General features: G+C 45.9%; 1 protein-coding gene across 1 annotated transcript in view; it reads left to right on the plus strand.

Annotated features, from left to right (window-relative positions):
* LOXHD1 (lipoxygenase homology PLAT domains 1) overlaps window positions 1–17,390 on the plus strand; it is a 152,005-nt gene that overhangs the window by 117,278 nt on the left and 17,337 nt on the right. Inside the window, exons 35-37 of the mRNA XM_063180704.1 lie at window positions 2,292–2,409; window positions 10,903–11,080; window positions 16,392–16,577. Of these exons, the coding sequence (XP_063036774.1) occupies window positions 2,292–2,409; window positions 10,903–11,080; window positions 16,392–16,577 (482 nt within the window). The remainder of the gene's footprint in view (window positions 1–2,291; window positions 2,410–10,902; window positions 11,081–16,391; window positions 16,578–17,390) is intronic.

Here is a 17,390-nt window from a genome sequence, read left to right on the forward strand (position 1 = left end):
TTCACATCCTGACTGCTTCCGCACCACTGCCACCAGTCTTCATCCAGCTGTTAACAGCACAGGCTCTCCTGGCTCCTTTCCGCATGGAAATCTCTCCAGCCCTTGCACCAGCAGAGCAGGGGATGGGGGAGAGCTGCTGCAACCCAATGGTAAAAGGCTCTTCATCTTTATTGGGGCCATCCAGTGCCAATTCACTCACAGCAGCTTAGTGTGTTACCAAGAGCCGTCTGTCTAACCTGCCACAGATTTAAGGCAATTTTCGCTACATTACACTTATTGCCAAGACCCCTGGGCAATGGAAATATTTATAAGGGCAGGCATGGGTAGGAAAGCTTAATGAAATCCTGTAGATAAATGGTTCAGTGTCCTGAAAAGGGAATAGCAGCAGTCAGCTTGTCTGGCTACTTCTTCCCTCCTCAATTTTATTTTTTTTTTCAGGTTTATGTTCATCTTCATACAAATTAGGGATAGCAAAGAGCTTCTGGGTCACCCAGTTTGTCACTTTGGCAATCACTTCCCTCTAGTACTTTCCTCTTGGAAGAAGCAGATGGGTATCAGTGTTACAAACTTCAAACAAGGCATTTGCTGAAGATAAAGAATGTTGTATTTTGCTAGCAGACATTTTAGCTTAGAGCTGCTCAGCCTGGAAAGCCTCAGAGTGAGAGATTTCTATGAAGCTTTGTAGGTAATAGTGATTGTAATAAAAACTGATCATGGGATCACAGGACAATTCAGACTGGAAGGGTCACACCTTTTTGTTAAATAGATGTGGAAATCAATCCAGTTCAGGGACAAAAGTACATTCTATTTCTCACAGTGAGACAGGCTGCCTCAGTATCCGGTACCACAAGAAAGACAAATAAGAAGAAAAAGGAGTTTTTCAAAGAGCAAACATAACCCTTAATAACTAGAAATGGACTGGGACCAAAATGCCCTGTCCAAATGCCTCTGGGAGTGCAGAGGAAGCAATGCCTGGATGCAAACTGAGAGGCTCGAGCCAACCCCTATTACTAACATCTGCAGCTATGCATGCTCAGATAATGGTGTGAGTATAATCACATTCATCCTGCAGGGGGTAATCTGAACAGAGGTTGGTAAAGAAAATTGGGGTTTTTTTCTCAACATTCTGTCACTGCACAGCTATGGGAGGCTGTGTGCATTGCCAGGAATGAGATATCATCATTATGGATTGTTTCTGTTGTGGCAGTGCCCACAGTTTGCGGGGCTCTTCCCAAACCTCCCAGCACACTCAGGAAATTCCCCCACAACAAGTTGGCATGAAGGAGAAACCTCAGCAGCAGAGTGGTCACCACGTGCTTGGTGGACCTCCTGGATTTGGCTGCCATTCTCCTTAGCAAGGATTAGATTTCCAATTCCAAGACCGCAGCAGGTCCCCAGGTATCTGAGGGAGCAAACAGGAAGATACACTTGTTCAGAACAGAGCAATATTGAACCTGAGGCAGCACTTCCACTGAAGCAAGGCTTTCCATCAACACCAGTGATGCCAGGAGGGAGGGAAGGTGCAGTCCTAGCCAATGTAATCTTCTTTGGGAAGCACATGTTAGCTGTTTTTTCCCTTCTCCTGCTTCCTGCTGATTGCTATGGATGAGCAGCTCCTGCACATCCCTGTGCCTGTACAGCAGCCACACACTGGGGAAGGTCTTTCACGCAAGCTTACACAAGCCCACCCTGGTTCTTACCAGAGGCAGAGACAGTCTGCAAATCCAAATCCCCCAATTCCATCAGGCTGGCTTTGTCTCCACTCTAACACAATTTGCCTGTGCTTACTAAACTTGGGCGCCGGGCTCCAATCCCAGTGCCACATTCAGCTGAGCTGCAGCGACTGCCTCTCTTCACAAAACACAAAGTTTTGTGCTGAGTCTCAGAGGGAAGGAGATGAGGCAAAATTATTTTGCCTTCTAGCTGGAACTGGCCAAGGACAGGCAAGTGGGCAGCTGCCAGGAGGGAGGCGATGTTCAGAAGCCTGACTGTGAGCCGCTATTGTTCCTGCTGCAAACAGAACAGTAATGTATGCCACAGGCTGCCTGGAGCAGCTCCAGGTGGGCTGTGTTTTCCAGGGAAGGAGGAATCCCTGTCAAATCTGCACCGAGGTGTCTTGCCAACAGCAGAATAGCTGGTGATTGCAACACAGGAAAGCTCAAGTCCAATAAAGAACATTCATAAACTTCTGATTTGAGGCTGTTGGCATGGCCAGGGCTGGGGCACGGGACAGAAGTGTGGAGAGGCTGTAAAGCAGCAGGAAAACCTCCCTGTTGTTGCAATCCCTGCAGGTTTGAGCGGGGCCAGGAGGACAGTTTCATCATGGAGATCGCCGACATCGCGCCCCTCAGGAAGATGAGGATCCGGACGGATGGGAAGGGGACGCGCCCGCACTGGTTCATGGAAAGGGTAACGCTCCTGGCATCACAGGTCGCTCACAGCCTGCCTCTCCTGGAGCCTCTCAGCCCCTGGCAAAGAGGAGAAAGGCACCAAGGGACCCATTTTCATTAATTTTCTACAGTTTTTTTCTGTTTGGTGTCTCACGGTTTTTCTGCCGGTTTTTCCCGGCAGGAATTGAGTCACAAAAGAAGAGAGCAGAGGGAAAAGCTGTACTTTGGAGCTTTTCTTGTGGTGGAATCATCATGTCTGGAAGTGTTCAAAAGGCTTTTGGGTGTGGCACGTCTGTGGGCTATGGTTTTACAATGATCACTGTGGTGCTGGGTTAATGGGTGGACATGATCATATTGGACATCTTTTCCAGCATAAATGATTCTATGGTTTCACCACAGATTCTGCTCACTCTCCTCTGCACGAGCCTTGCTTTGTCACCAGGACTCCTGCAGTGTTTTCTGGTCTCTGGATTGTGCTGTTGGCCCCTGCAGATCTCTGCCATGTGGGAATCTGAATCCTTGGGAGGGTGGGTGTTTGCCAGACAGAGACACCCTGGGCTGTGTGAGACATTCCCAAATAACCCATCCATTCTGCTGGATCATCCCATCTTTCCTCTTTCCTTCTCCTCTAGCACACACATTTATTTCTTTTCTTGTCCATACAAATGAGGTGTCTTTTTTATCTGGCATTTTTGAATGCAGCATGCAAATTGATGGTACTTTCTCCCTGATGTCCTACCTCTCACAAAAGTACAGTGCTTGCCTTTATCTTTGCTGTCAAACCATCAGCTCCTTGTAAGGATGACCTCTGTCTGGGCAGACGGAAGTAGTTTGCTTGTTGTGGGTGCCTATAGTAAAATTTGTAAGACAGAGGGGGAATGATGTGCTGATTGCAGACCATGAGATGTCATTAATGGAGAAACACATCTCTGCCATTTTCCTTACCATGCTTTTCCTGGAGATGACATCCTGCTGGGTTTCTGTATCTTGACCTTTTCATGAGAACAGTTTAGGACCTATTAGCTTAACCACAGTCAGAGGAAACACTGCATGATTTTTTAATTGGGTCCTTTTATCCTTTTTTGACTAATTTACTGCAGTCTTTTTCACATAGGTAATGTGTTTCTAAACACTGACCCTACACAGCCACCAGTTTTCAGTGAAGTGATGGATTTCTCTTCACTTTCAGAATTTCTGTGCTGCAGTACCATTTCTACTTCAACATTTCTACTTTTAATTTTTTTTCTCAGCAGCTGGGGAAGGAGAGGAATTCAGGCTGGACATTAGAAATAAATTTTTACTGTGAGTGTGGCAAAATACTGGCACAGGTTGCCCAGGAAGATTGTGGCTGCCCCATCCCTAGAATTGTCCAATGCCAGGTTGGACAGAGCTTGGAGCCATCTGGAATAGTGGAAGATGTCCCCAGCAGAGGGTGGGGCTGGATGAGTTTTAAAGTCCCTTCCAACCCTTAACATTCCATGATTTTATGATGATGCTTCTGCAGCTCCTCAAGGGATTAGGCCTCCAGCATATATCTTTAGAACTGATGCCACAGATGCAGAGTTTCCCTCTGTGCCTAAGGAATAACTCAATCTGTTGTCTGATTTGATTCAGATATCTTGGTCAAACTCCCTTTGTAATTTCTCACATGCTTTCCCCTTAGTTTTATAAATCTTATTCGTATAAAATGAAATCAAATAAAGCTTATTCATCCAGAGGCATTCCAGGTCTTGCAGCCATGAATCAGCAGCAGCACAAAGGCAAGGGGTGGCTGCATCTTTAGGTGTGCCTCCCACCTTCCTGCTGCCTTGTCTGTCCAGGCATTCCAAACCCTCAGCCTGCTACCAAAAGCAAAGATTTCCCAGGGAACTGAGCACAGAGGACTCTCATTTGGACCCCTCCAGCAGACCTACAGCCACCTTCCAGCTCTGCAGAAGCCACAGGTGGACCCATGGAACAAGAGCAGGTCTTGAGACAGACTTAAAAGAGGGCTTGTGAAAACGAGGAAGAGCAATTTTTTACTTGGGCAGATAGTGACAGAATGAGGGGCAAGGGTTTTACACTGAAAGATGAGAGATTTAGGTTAGACATTAGAAAGAAACTCTTGGCTGTGAGGGTATTGAGGACCCGGCACAGCTGTGGCTGCCCCTGGATCCCTGGAAGTGTAGAAGGCCAGGCTGGATGGGGCTTGGAGCACCCTGGGATAATGGAAGCTGTCCCTGCCTGTGGCAAGGAGTTGAACTGGAAAGTCCTTAAGGTTCCTTCCAACCCAAACCATCTTTTATAATTATATGATTTTAGAAGCTTATGGAAATTATGCCTATAGTCCCTAATTTTTTTTAGATAAACACATCACAGAGGATTTTTTAACTCCAGTGTTACGTAGATAACTGTATTTATTGGTTTTCTTTCCCACCTTCCCTGCAAAGGTAAACACAGCATTTGCATTCCCAGGCAGAGGGTGGCTTACAGAACCATTCTGGAAGAGGGGAGGAAGGATTTTTGTTCTCTGATTTGTATTCCAGCCTTAAAAACTTACGTAGCCTGGTGTGACATGAAAACTGATCGGAGCCCATTTCCATTTCTGTCAAAAGTGCATATTAAGACTGCATAATGAAATACTTGTGGGGGTAGTGCTAAACTCTCAGACAGATGGTTCACAGTTAGTGCTAACTAGCACAGTGAAATGAGAAGCTAGATTAAGCCATCAACCCCGTAATTAACCATTTGTTGCTCCATTTATCTACACGATATTCTCAGTTTTCTTGTTCTGTTAAACTAACAATAAATGATCTTTTTAATTCTCTTTGGTCTTTTGGTAAACTGTTGCTAGCCATAATTTATACTGCTTTTAGTTCAGCAGATATAGAAATGCATAAATACCGATTAAAATGCATGAATTATCAATGATCCTGTACACAGCCAAAAGATTCAATTTACAAGCAGGCAAGTAGTCATATTTTTTTCTGTCTACATAAAAATACACTAAAATTTCATTCAGAATCTCAGCGAAGTAATGAACCTGGTGCTGCAAATTCAAACTTGCTACCACAAGTCACAATATGTTTTAAATGCTAGTACCTAAACCTCTACAGGGAACAAAATTTGATTAGTGATGTTTTGCAACAAAATGAACAATATTGATCATTACTATGCCCAAACAGGCATGGTGAATGTTCTCCAAAGCTGAGCAATGCTTCCTGATCACACCACTGCTGGAGGAACACAGAGTGGGGATTTTTTCCACTGATCTGATGCTGAATCTCATCTTCTTCCACACCAAGCTGCCATGACACTGCTGTGTGTTTCTGAAAAAACAGGGAACAGAATCATAGAATCACAGAATAGTTTGGGTTGGAGGGGACAATAAAGTTCATCCCATTCCACCCTATGCCATGGGCAGGGACACCTCCCACCATCCCAGGTGCTCCAAGCCCCATCCAGCCTGGCCTTGGACATTCCAGGGATCCAGGGGCAGCCACAGCTGCTCTGGGCACCCTGGGCCAGGGCCTCACTACCATCAGCATTAAAAAAAATTCACTCTAATTAGAAAACTTATCTAAATGCATACTTTGGAAAACTCTTCCTGGGATAGCTGCTTCCTCAGTCCCTGTGATGATTTCACCTGCTGCCCAGTGCCTTAGCTTTGAAGTTGAAAAGCTAGAAACAAGTAAGGATGAAAGCTCAGTGAAATAGCAGGAATTATGAGACTGTTGAATTCTGCAGAATTGCTTCCCTCAGAATTTTAATGTTACTTTGTGCTGTCAAAGCCAGACAGATAAGAAGCTGCCTTAATGAAGCACTAATTGCATTGCATTCAAACGTCACAAATAATCCTGCATGTGGGACTCGGTCTTTATTCAGTCCTTTCTCCTTTGTATAAAGGAGATTAGGAGAATTTAAGAGTTATTATTGAGAATTGAGAATTATATAGCTGAAGCTGACTTTTATTCTTTGCAAAAGAGAGAAGTCTTTTTGTTTTACAGTCAGAAGTTCCTAGGTTCGAGTGAAGAATAATGACATGCGACAGAAGCATGAAATCCTGTGTTTGAGCCTTTAAAGGTGAATTCCAGGTGCTGTGTATTTCCAGGAGTGGGAGACTCTGTGGAGCATGTTTTACACGACATCTGGAAAAAGGCTGGGTAGGGGTAAATCAAATAATCGGACATGTCAAACCTTTCCATTGCCGGAGACAGTGGGCAATTAATTTCAAATTGTTGGTTTAATGTTCCTGTCAACTACTGTATTTGCTCAGCTACAAAGCAAATTATCAATGTGTTATTCATACACGCTTCTGCCACTTCCGCTCCGTGCCTTATTGGTGTTCTATAGCCCAGTTAGGCTCCTTGCATAATTAGCAATGAAGTTTGAGATGAAAAGCACTCTGGATGCCCACAGCAAGTTCTAGGTATCCTAAAAAAATAGCTTGGGTGCAGTGCAAAGTAGTGGTCTCATTGCCAAGCAGGAGCTGGTTTTACTGAGAGGAACAGGCAGAAATTAAATATAGTCTCAGCTCACTGAGATGACTTGCTTGACCCTCATGACTGAAACCAAAATCCTGCATCATCCTCTGTGTGTGGAACACCCACAAACATCTCCTTGCAGGATGGGATTAATTTTCTGCTATTTTAGTCACTGAAAAAGGCTACATTCAGCTTTCATCCTTTCCAACAAACTGCTCAGGGGCCCTCTGTAGTTATGAGACAGGCAGACCTGAGAGAGGGGGCGATGCCTCAATAATTCCTTACCTGCCCCCAGTTAAGGTGGGACCTGGGGCTTCCCTGGGGATACCCAGGTCCCACCACACGATGTGCTTGGGCTGGATGACCAACATTTAATGGGTCCATGCTGGGTAAGTGAGAGCCAATGTCCCCACATTGTGACACAGCGGTCAGCCTGCCCCTGCTGCTGCTTCTGTGTCTCTTGCTGTGACCACAAAATCACAGAATGGTTTGGAAACAACATTTAAAAATCATCTCATTCCATCCCCTGCCATGTGCAGGGACAGCTCCCACTGTCCCAGGCTGCTCCCAGCCCCATCCAGCCTGGCCTGGGGCACTGCCAGGGATCCAGGGGCAGCCACAGCTGCTCTGGGCACCCTGGGCCAGGGCCTGCCCACCCTCCCAGCCAGCAATTCCTAATTCCCAATGTGCCAGAATCTGTGCCTGCCCTCTGGCAGTGGGAGCCATTGCCTGGGTGCTGTCCCTGCCTGCCTTGTCCCCAGGGGCTGTGCAGCTCTCCTGGAGCCCCTGGAGGCCCTGGCAGGGGCTCTGAGGTGTCCCTGGAGCTTCTCTGGTGCAGCTGAACAGCCCCAGCTGGGCCAGGCTGGCTCCAGAGCAGAGGGGCTCCAGCCCTGGCAGCAGCTCCGTGGCCTCCTCTGCACTGGCTGCAGCAGCTCCAGCTCCTTGTGCTGCTGGAGCCGGGGCTGGGGCAGCTCTGCAGGTGGGCTCTCACCTGAGCCCAGGGGCACAGGGGCAGGATCCCCTCCTCTGCTGGGGGATCAGCACAGGATAGAGTTGCATTTCTGGGCTGACATCCCAGCACTCATAAAATGAAATTCTTTCCCCTATCTACTCCTCCTATAGCACCACTCCAGAACAGGATACCAGGGCAGGTCTCTGTTTCTGTCCTCACAGTAAGATGCCCACAGATGCAATCACACATCCTGAGTGAGGGGCTGAGGATGGGAAAAACTGGCACTTTGCTCCAGCAGCTTTAGTAGCCAGACATTTTTTTCTCAGACAGCATCTGGAGTGCTCAGCCTGGGCTGGGTATTGGTGAGAGGCCTGACCTCTGTGTCTGTGAGTGCTCTCCAGCTGACAACTCTAATCTGCTTCTATCCTTACTGCTTCCCTGACAATTCCCTGCAAGATTTGCTCAGGACATTTTGCTGTAACAGTGTCACTGTCATTCCCAAGCAGGGCACGGGTACTGCTGGCTGAATCTCTGCCAGCATGGAGTTTATGCCCTGGGGTGGGGGGAAAATAGACCACAGATTTTCATAAATAGGGAAAATAGATTTTTTCAGTCAACCTGACATTGCTCACAGTTCAATTTTGCAAAGAAAACTTTCTGGGTTGGACTCCTAAGAGGATGCAGGCATCATTCACACATCCTTGAGAGAGGACACTTGTGTGTCCCAGCAGAAAGGCCACCAGCTGGGCTGGGGGAGACCTGATTTCTGCTTGGTTCAAAGCAAGGGTCTGATTGAATATCTCTTGACTCACAGAACAGGTTTTTTTGCCCACAAAGTAATAGTGTCACTGGCTATGAATAAGCAGCTTTTTAGAAAAGTGGGACATCTTCTACAGCCAGAAATGTCCTGTGCCCCTGGGACAGGGGTGAAGGTGCTGTGTTACAGATCCCTCTTTAGCATCAGGCAGATTGAAAACCCCAGATGAGTGTCCTACCCACAGAACCATTCAATGCACAAACAGCTTGGCTCACTGATCATCTTCAGTGTAGCTACTGCCCTCTTTGAAACAACTTTTTTATAACCTGGAGCAGTATTCTTCTTTTGAATTGCTGAAGACTCCAGCAAGGCTTGGTTAGGGTCAATAGAAGGCCATGGACTGGTACATCTGGAGTATGAAGACAGAATTTGAGCACATTTTATCTCAAGATAAGTTTTACTAAGTTTTTTTTTTTTTTCTTTAGGCTGATATATGAGACACAGTGGAAGGGCACTGAGGTGGTCATGGGGCTACAAGAAGCACGTGGCACACTAGGAAAGGCTGAGGAAAATGGAGTTTGTAAGCCATGACAAGAAAAGGCTGAGGGGGAATGTAGTCACAGTCTTCTGCTGCCTGAAAGGAGGTTTCAGAAACCATTGATCCACACTCTCCTCAGAGGTGGACAGCAGAAAGTCATGAGGCAATGGACATGAGCTGCACTGAGGAAACCCCTGGTCAGACACAAAGAATAAAATCTTCCCAATGAGGGTGGTGCACCCTGGGATGAGGACTCAGAGTGTCTGGGGAATCTGCACCTGTCACAGACATCTTTTAATTAAAAATCCTTTCTCAGGATCTTTTCCTCCTGAGAAGCTGAGAGGCTTCAGGAACAAAACGTAAACAATGGTTATCTGCAGCTGTGGAATGCAACAGGTGCATCTGTGATTGGTCTCATGTGGTTGTTTCTAATTAATGGCCAATCCCAGCCCAGTTAGCTTGGACTCTCTGTCTGAGACACAGACCTTTGTTATTCATTCCTTTCTATTCTTAGCTTAGCCAGCCTTCTGAGATGAAACTTTTCCTTCTATTCTTTTTAGTATAGTTTTAATGTAATATATATCATAAAATAATAAATCAAGCCTTCTGAACATAGAGTCAACATTCTCGCCTCTTCCCTCACCTGAAAACCCCTGTGAACACTGTCACATGCACCCTTGGGGATTTTCACAGCTCAGCTGGACAGGGCTTTGCACGGCATGCAGCCACACTTGTAGCAGGGCTGGAGCTGTGCACCTCCAGGCACCCTTTCCAATGTCACATCTCCCACCACTCCTCTTCACTCCTCCCTGATGCTGTGCCACACTTCCCTGGCACTTCTGGGCTCACCTTTCCATGGCCTTTGCAGAGGCAGCGTTTCCTGATGCTCTGCTACACACAGGTACAGCCTCTGTTGCTGTTAGACGGTGACACAAATGGCAATTTACACCACGGTCCCCTGCCTTCCCTTCAGCTCCCCCAGTTCAGTCAGAGCTTGCTGCTAGGTTTTTGCTCCAGGCAGGTGTAATGCTTTCCTCCCACTTGACTGATGCTCCACTGAGCCCACACACAACAAGAGACATAAAGGTGGGTATTTTATTAGGCATTTGTTGGAATAACTTGTTGAGCTGCTCTGAATTCATTTCCATTCTGTTCTTATCACCACAGCATCTGAGCTGCTTCCACAACACGTTAGATAGTGTGACTAATATCTGTTGCATACTGTTTGTTCTGTCACCTTTTCCCAGAGGGAGAAGTGTGTGTGAAATATTAAGTTTTTGCTGGCCTAATTTTATCTTGTGCCTTGTTTTAACTTGTTTGGGCTTGCGTCTCTCTACAATGAATTCTGCTTGTTCACACAAAGGAGACAGGCAAAAGAGAGATGCTGAGTGCTTCCAGGAGAGGTAGTGAAGTTTTTAATAACCATGTTCCTTCTCTGGAGTGAATTCCATGCTGGCTCACAGGAGGTGAGCCAGTTTAGGTGGGATCTGGGAATCTGGAGGGTCAGGAGAGGTCTGACCCTCTTAGAGATGGACTTTGGTCACAGGTCCAAATTTCTCCCTTTGCTTTGACACATGGTTGAAAACGCATTACAATACTGTGAAGACCATTTCTCAGGACAAACCACCACAGCAACTACTGTCCATAGGAGAGAGCTCCATTTATCCCAGAAGAGTCCAGTGTGGGCTTTGGAGCTATGGCCAAGCTCTCCCCATGTCCTACCACATCATTCACTTTATGAGTTTAACATTTGCCCTCATTCAAATGGTAAGGTTTTTTTCCCCCATTTTGTCTCCTCACAGATCACCCTAAAGAACCTTACTAACCAAGAAGTGGCCACATTTACCTATGGGGATTGGCTGTCGAAGCTGAAAAATGCCACGGGAAGCCTGGTGTGTGAGATGCCAGCTGTCATAAACGACGAGCAGATGATGGAGGACACCACGTACACTCTTCAGGTTAAAACCAGTGACATTGGAGGTTGGTCCTTGCTGGGTATTTTATTAATTTTCTAGTGTAAAGTTTGTTTTTTAATAATGAAAAAAAAAAAAAAAAAAGCAAACCCATCTGCTTCATTTGAAATTACATTTGAAAAAACATCGTTTAGCTGGAATAGAACCATTTTAGCTGGCTGTTCACTGTGGCAGTGTCTAAGAGACTCATTCACATCTGAGCTCTGGGAATAACATATTTAGACACAAGGCCCAGGTCTGACTGCTCTTTGATTCCTCTGAAGACACCCTAACAGAAACTATTACCAGACCAAGCTGCAGAGGTCAGCAGCCACATTTTTCTTTTTTGGTCAGGTCCATCCATGTAGGGTCAGAGCTGGTGTGCTTCAGGTTTTCAGTCAGCACTGTGTGCCTCGCCTAAAGCAGGCAGCAATAATTCACCCACCTTTCCAAAGTGTTTTGAGACCATTTATCTCAGGCTGTGAAAAAAACTTTTCTAAATGCACACCAGATAGATAGAAGAGGTGGAACAGAGTATACAGAAAGAGCTTCCAGAGCCAAGAAATGGGGTTTCAATGTAATTTCCTGGGATCACCACCTCTTTTCATGGGAAATTTTGTCAGGCTGCTGGATGAAATCTGCTGCCACATACAAAGTGAATAGTGCCAAGATGGGGCAAGCCAGACATTGTCTTGTTTCCAAGATGTCTTCCTCAAGTGAGATTCTGTCACACCAGTGCACATAACCAACTGCTGACCTCTAAAGATCTTTTCTTTATCCCTTTGCTGCTTCTTTTTTTTTCTTTCCCTCTGGTTTTATCAGCAGTAATTTATGCAGCTTTTAAAGTTTGATTGAGGAATATCAAAATTTTTTCTGGCAGAGCATCTTCGTGCCACCTCACCACTTCTTATCTATCTTCTCTGCTGGTTGCTTGTCTGAAAAACATGTAGTGAAATACAAAAAACAAAAGAGAGAGAGAGGGGAAGAGTTGTTTATGTATCTGGCCATCCATCTAATATAATAGTAAATCTTTCTCTGACCTTTTTTGTGAAAACCAGCCCTAACTCACAAAGGTGATGGAAATAGAAGTGAGGAGAGAACAGAAGATGACAGCAGCAGCAGACAGATCTGCCCTTCCCATTGAATGAAGGATGACAGGTATTAATGAAGAAACATTTTATTTCATTATGAACAGCGACAACCAGTAGGAAAGAGCAGATTACAGAGAGGTTTCAGGGAGTCTGTTTGTGATTAGATCACACAGCTCACTGACACAATGCTGAACTTCATCCAGCTTATCTAAAGCAGGTGCAAGTCATGAACCATCTCCCCCTTTTGATCATTATGTATTCCACAATTACTCCTGGTTGGACCAACTCAGGAAGAAAGACATTTTATCCTTGGTGATGTTTAAACATGTTGTATCATCTCCTGCCACACTAACATTGTCGAGGAACAGCAATACTGCACAAGGGCTGGAGTCAAATGTGCTTAATTCCAGCTATAAAGTTTTAGTTTGCAGTGGATTTCAACTTTCCAGGTCATAAGAGTCACTGAAAGAAAAAAAAAAAAACAAAAACAGGCAAAATAATCTCACCTATTTGCCACTCTCTGAAATATTTTCTGGTTTTATTTCCTCCTAGTCTAGACTGTCTCTGGTCAATTCATCTGGGAGAGAAGTCTTCACCAGTGGTCTGGATAACTCTCCTGAGGGTCTCTGACTCTTGAGTTTTTCTTCATCAGATTCAGGCAGAGATTTCACTATTAAATTAGGTTAGATGGATAAAGTTAGGGAAAATTAATCCCACAAAGAAGATTCTGCAGCAAACTAGAAAGCATAAGCTATTTTCTCTCCACCACACACACATGTTTAACAACATCATTGTTTTACGTTTTCCCCAAGGAAACCTTTAAGTTACAGTTTGTCTTTCACAAAGTCACTCTGCTCCAGTGAAGATTTAACCTACAGAGTTTGCAGAGGGAACAGCTCTGCTCCTGAAAAGCTCAAATCACCTTTCTTCCACCACCAGCAGCAGTACCTCAGATGACTCTCAGGCTGCACATAGATAAGAGGAGGTTGTCAGGGCATACACCTCCTGAGGCAGATGGGAAATCTTTGGTTAAAACCAAGGTCTTGATCTCAGATGTAAAGCACAATCTGATTTTCTTCATGGCAGGACCCACAGACATAGATGCAATAGGGAAAGACCACCTGATGGCTCTTTCTGAGGCACAAAAATGTCCTTTGGTTGGTTAATTTTTACTTTCTCTCTGCAGGCATCATATACATGTTAATGCAATAAAGATGGGGAGTGAATAAATACTGCTTTCTCATTTTCCAAGCATTAATGCAACAGAAGGTTCTTATCTCTGCTGTTATAAGATTAATTAGGATGTTGTCAACTCAGTTCCAACCTACAAATTACATAATTTAGGACAGTTGGTGTCAGCTCATAGTGCCTTATATAGGTTTTTTTCATGTAAAAAGAAAGACATTCTTTGGCCTCAGAAGGTTGTGACTCAAGCCCAGAGTTTGTTTAAAAATGAAGCATCTGCTCATATAATCATAAGGAATTGTATAATCATATGGATTTCTGTTTAAACGGTCCTCTAGAGGTTATTTCACCCATTTTCCTGCTCAAAGGAGTGTTGCCCAGCCAAACACTGGACAGCTCCAGGACCAGTCATGATGCCAGCACCTCCTCAGGCATCTGCACCCAGATCTGCACCATATTCCTGAGAAGTTTGTTTTTTCCTCATTCCCAGCCTGAGCCTCCCCAGCAGCCTGTGGCTTTGGTGTTTTGGGGAATGATGTGGCACAGTGCATGGCCCTGTCATTGTGACCCCTGTGCCTGCACTGGGGCCCTTGTGCGCTGCCCCAGCTCCCCTCAGGGCTTCTCCTCTCATTGGCGTGTCCCAGCACTTGTTCCTCTTGGTATCCACCCTCCAAGCTCTTCTCAGCATCTTGACACAACCCAGGAATTCAAATTCAGTGCTTTGAATTGCACTGAGCTCTGGGAACCTCCCGCTAGCTCGGATCCAATCAGAATGTGGAGGGTACTGCTGCAAACTTTGGGACACCTTCTGCTTCTCTTCAGCATGCGCAAGGTTTATTCCAACCTTGCACACAGAGGAGTTTGCACTTCTCCTTGCTGGATTCCATGGGATTTCTGCTTGCCCACCCCTCAAGTTTCTCAAGGTCCATCTGGGCTGGAATTCTGGCCTTCAGCATGTCACTCACTCACACAAATCTACCCTTGGCTGGAAACCCACTGAGGAAACACTCTGCCACTGTTTCGGGTGCTGATGATGAAGTCCAGCTCAGTTCTGCAGACCCCAGAATCAATCCATGAGCTACTGCACTCATCACCAGTTAGGGCTGGTGCAACCACAGTACCTTCATCTTTTCATTTGTCAGGTTTTTTACAGTTCCTAAATGTGCCTGGCAGTTTCCTGGAACTGGCAGCAATAACAACAACAACAAAAATATCAGTGACCCAAATAAGTGAAATGTACATTGATTTACCATTTCTGTTTTTTTACTTTCCCATCTCCTGCTAATTGCTTGTGAGGGAAATGTCACAGCATGAGACCTTCATAAGCTTCTTCCTGCAGGGACAGTTTTGCTAAGAAACAGTTGGTTCTGTGCTTTTTGAGACCTGGCATTAATTAGGAGCCTGCTCCTTGCAAGGAAAGGGACTTCAGTTTGCTTTGTTCCTCACCTCAGCAAACTCTGGGATCATAAAAAAAGTACTGCCAGATGAACTGCCTGGATCCCTGATGGTTTCTCTTCCTACTTAAACCCTTCCCAGGGAACTGTTGAAAATTAGCCCAAATTTAACACGGGCAGCTTCTCGCATGGACACATGTTGCTTTGCCTTTCCTCTATAGGACTCTTTTTCTCCTCTTTTTCTTCTAGCAATTTTTTTTCCAGCCCTTCCATAAGAAGAGTCATTATTTCTTCCTAACTTCTGTATTCAAGTCATAATCCTGTGGAAGTAGGGCCTTTCTCCAGAAGTTTACAGTCCCCCTAACTTTGTCTCTGCATAGTGTTTAAATGGAGCTGTGGGAAATACTGCCTATGTGGCTCAAAGTGGATTTGTGATACTCTTGTGCAAGAAAGGGCCTGGCAGGAGGTTAGACTTTCAAAGCTGGGCTATCCAAATGAGGGCAGCAGATGCTGAGTTTCTTTGTAAGGCAGATTTGAGCTTGATGGTCTGGTTTTCCAAAATTTAAGAGCCCTGGTTCTGACGCAGCAATGACTGTCTGCCCATGTGTAATCTTATTTCTCTCCGTGAATCTGCTTTTGTATTACAGTGTCAAAATTAAAATGCAATCGTTTTGGTGGAACTATAAATAGTGCCAGGTGAAAATGTAACACTTGCAGCTAAAATGTAAGCTCACTGCAGGTCATTTGGTCTTGGACTTCCCAAAATTCAGGAGAACAGCATGGCTGTTTTCTTTGGCAAAATATGGACAGTAGAGGACAAATGACACTCAATATCAAGTAATAAAGATCATCTTGGAAATTTTTTAATTTCCTAGCATATACACAAGAAGAAGGTGGAAAGTGGTAGGGCAAACTGTTGCATGAGAAACTGGGACTTTTTTCATTGATTGCTGCATGGTCAATACTTTGAGAAAGAGCAATATAGAAGGAGGATCTGTTGTGAAGTGGGCCATGAGATGCCACAGTGGCTGGGTTGATGATGTGTAAGTAGCACTGAAATCCCTGTACCATCAAACACAGCGAGAGCAGGAGGAGACAGACCCCAGCTGAAGGATCCTGAGTGCCACAATTGCTAGGAGAAGGCTGTGGGACTGCAGGAGGGAATGACTGAGTGCTGAAAAGGGACTGTGCTTCAGTGGGAAGCCCAGGACACCGCTTTGTGGCTAGAAAAGTTATAAAGTATGTTCTTTAACACTCCTCAGCAGATTGCTGGATTCTGCTGGGTAAGTCACTTTACTTCCCCAGCTACTTTGGAATAATGGGAATCACTACCTGACATCCCCTGCAGAGTGCTGTGATGGGCAGTCCTTCAAATTTCTGCTTCCCACTGCACTGCCACCACCACAGTCATGCACCTCAAGTGCCAGGGCAAAGCATCCAGCTGTATTTGTGGGATGGACTGGAAGAGGTGATTGTCCTCCCTGCAGGATCCTGCACAAATCCACCGAAATGTCTTGGCGGTGCCCAGAGAGACATGAGCACCCCTGCAGCCTCCTCCAGCCTACCTTTGCTGCCTCCCCATGCAGCTGGGGCTGGGAGCCAGCCCAGGGTGGCAGGGTAACCCTGGGCATTTTTAACAATGGCATTTTTCTCTGCTCTCTCCTTCCAGGAGCAGGCACCGACGCCAACGTGTCCTTGATCCTCTTTGGGGAGTACGGGGACAGCGGCACCCTGCCTCTGAAGGAGTCCAACAAGTCCAACAAGTTCGAGAGGAACCAGATGGATGAATTCAGCTTCTCTGAAATGCTGAGCCTGGGAGATCTCTGCAAAGTGAGGATCTGGCACGACAACAAAGGTCAGGGCAGCGATGGGGCAGTGGGAGAGCTCGGGATGTTGTCACTTGAGGGAACACACAGACACAGGACAGGCTGAAGGCAGAGTCCCCAGCTCTGCTTCAGGCTGGGAAAAATTACCTGGATAATTTTACCCAGATATTGATTCTTTAATTTTAATTTTAACCAGGATTTTACCCAGATCCAGGGAGCTGGTGTCCCTAGTATCCCTGTCTGGATACACAACTTCATGTAGTGACTCTCTCCCTGGCTGCTGGTGCAACTGGCCCCCAGCTTCAGTCTGAGCTTACAGCCACCTCTGGATGCCTCCCCCAGAGCAAAGCCACCCAGCCTGTTGTCCCAACACACTGAGTCCATCCCCACCTCTCACACAGGAGGCCAGCATGGTGCTCCCAGAGCAATTTAATGTTCTCAGCCTGACACTGACACGTGGGGAAACGCAGCCCGGCATAACACAGCGAGCCTCAGAAGAAAGAAATGAAGATCTGTGTCTGGCTTTATTAAGATCATTGCATCAGCCAGTGAGCACGCAGCGTGCTGCTCAGAGAGGTTCTGACACTCCCCTGCTGCTGGACACCCTGACTGGTGTCACAAACTGCAGAGCAGAGCTCAGTCGGATTGTCACAGTCATTTGTGTTGTCATTCAGGCACCAAGTGGTGTCTTGTAACAAATGCATCACTAACACTGCTGTGTGACATCCCATCCCATCTTCATGCAAAAGACAATAAACTGCATTACCAATTGCTTGCTCACTGGGGGCCAGCCCTTGCTGCAGCCCAAAGGTGAAGCCCCACAGCTCACACAGGCTCACACC

This window comes from Melospiza melodia, chromosome Z, assembly GCF_035770615.1.
Source record: "Melospiza melodia melodia isolate bMelMel2 chromosome Z, bMelMel2.pri, whole genome shotgun sequence".
NCBI lineage: Eukaryota > Metazoa > Chordata > Aves > Passeriformes > Passerellidae > Melospiza > Melospiza melodia.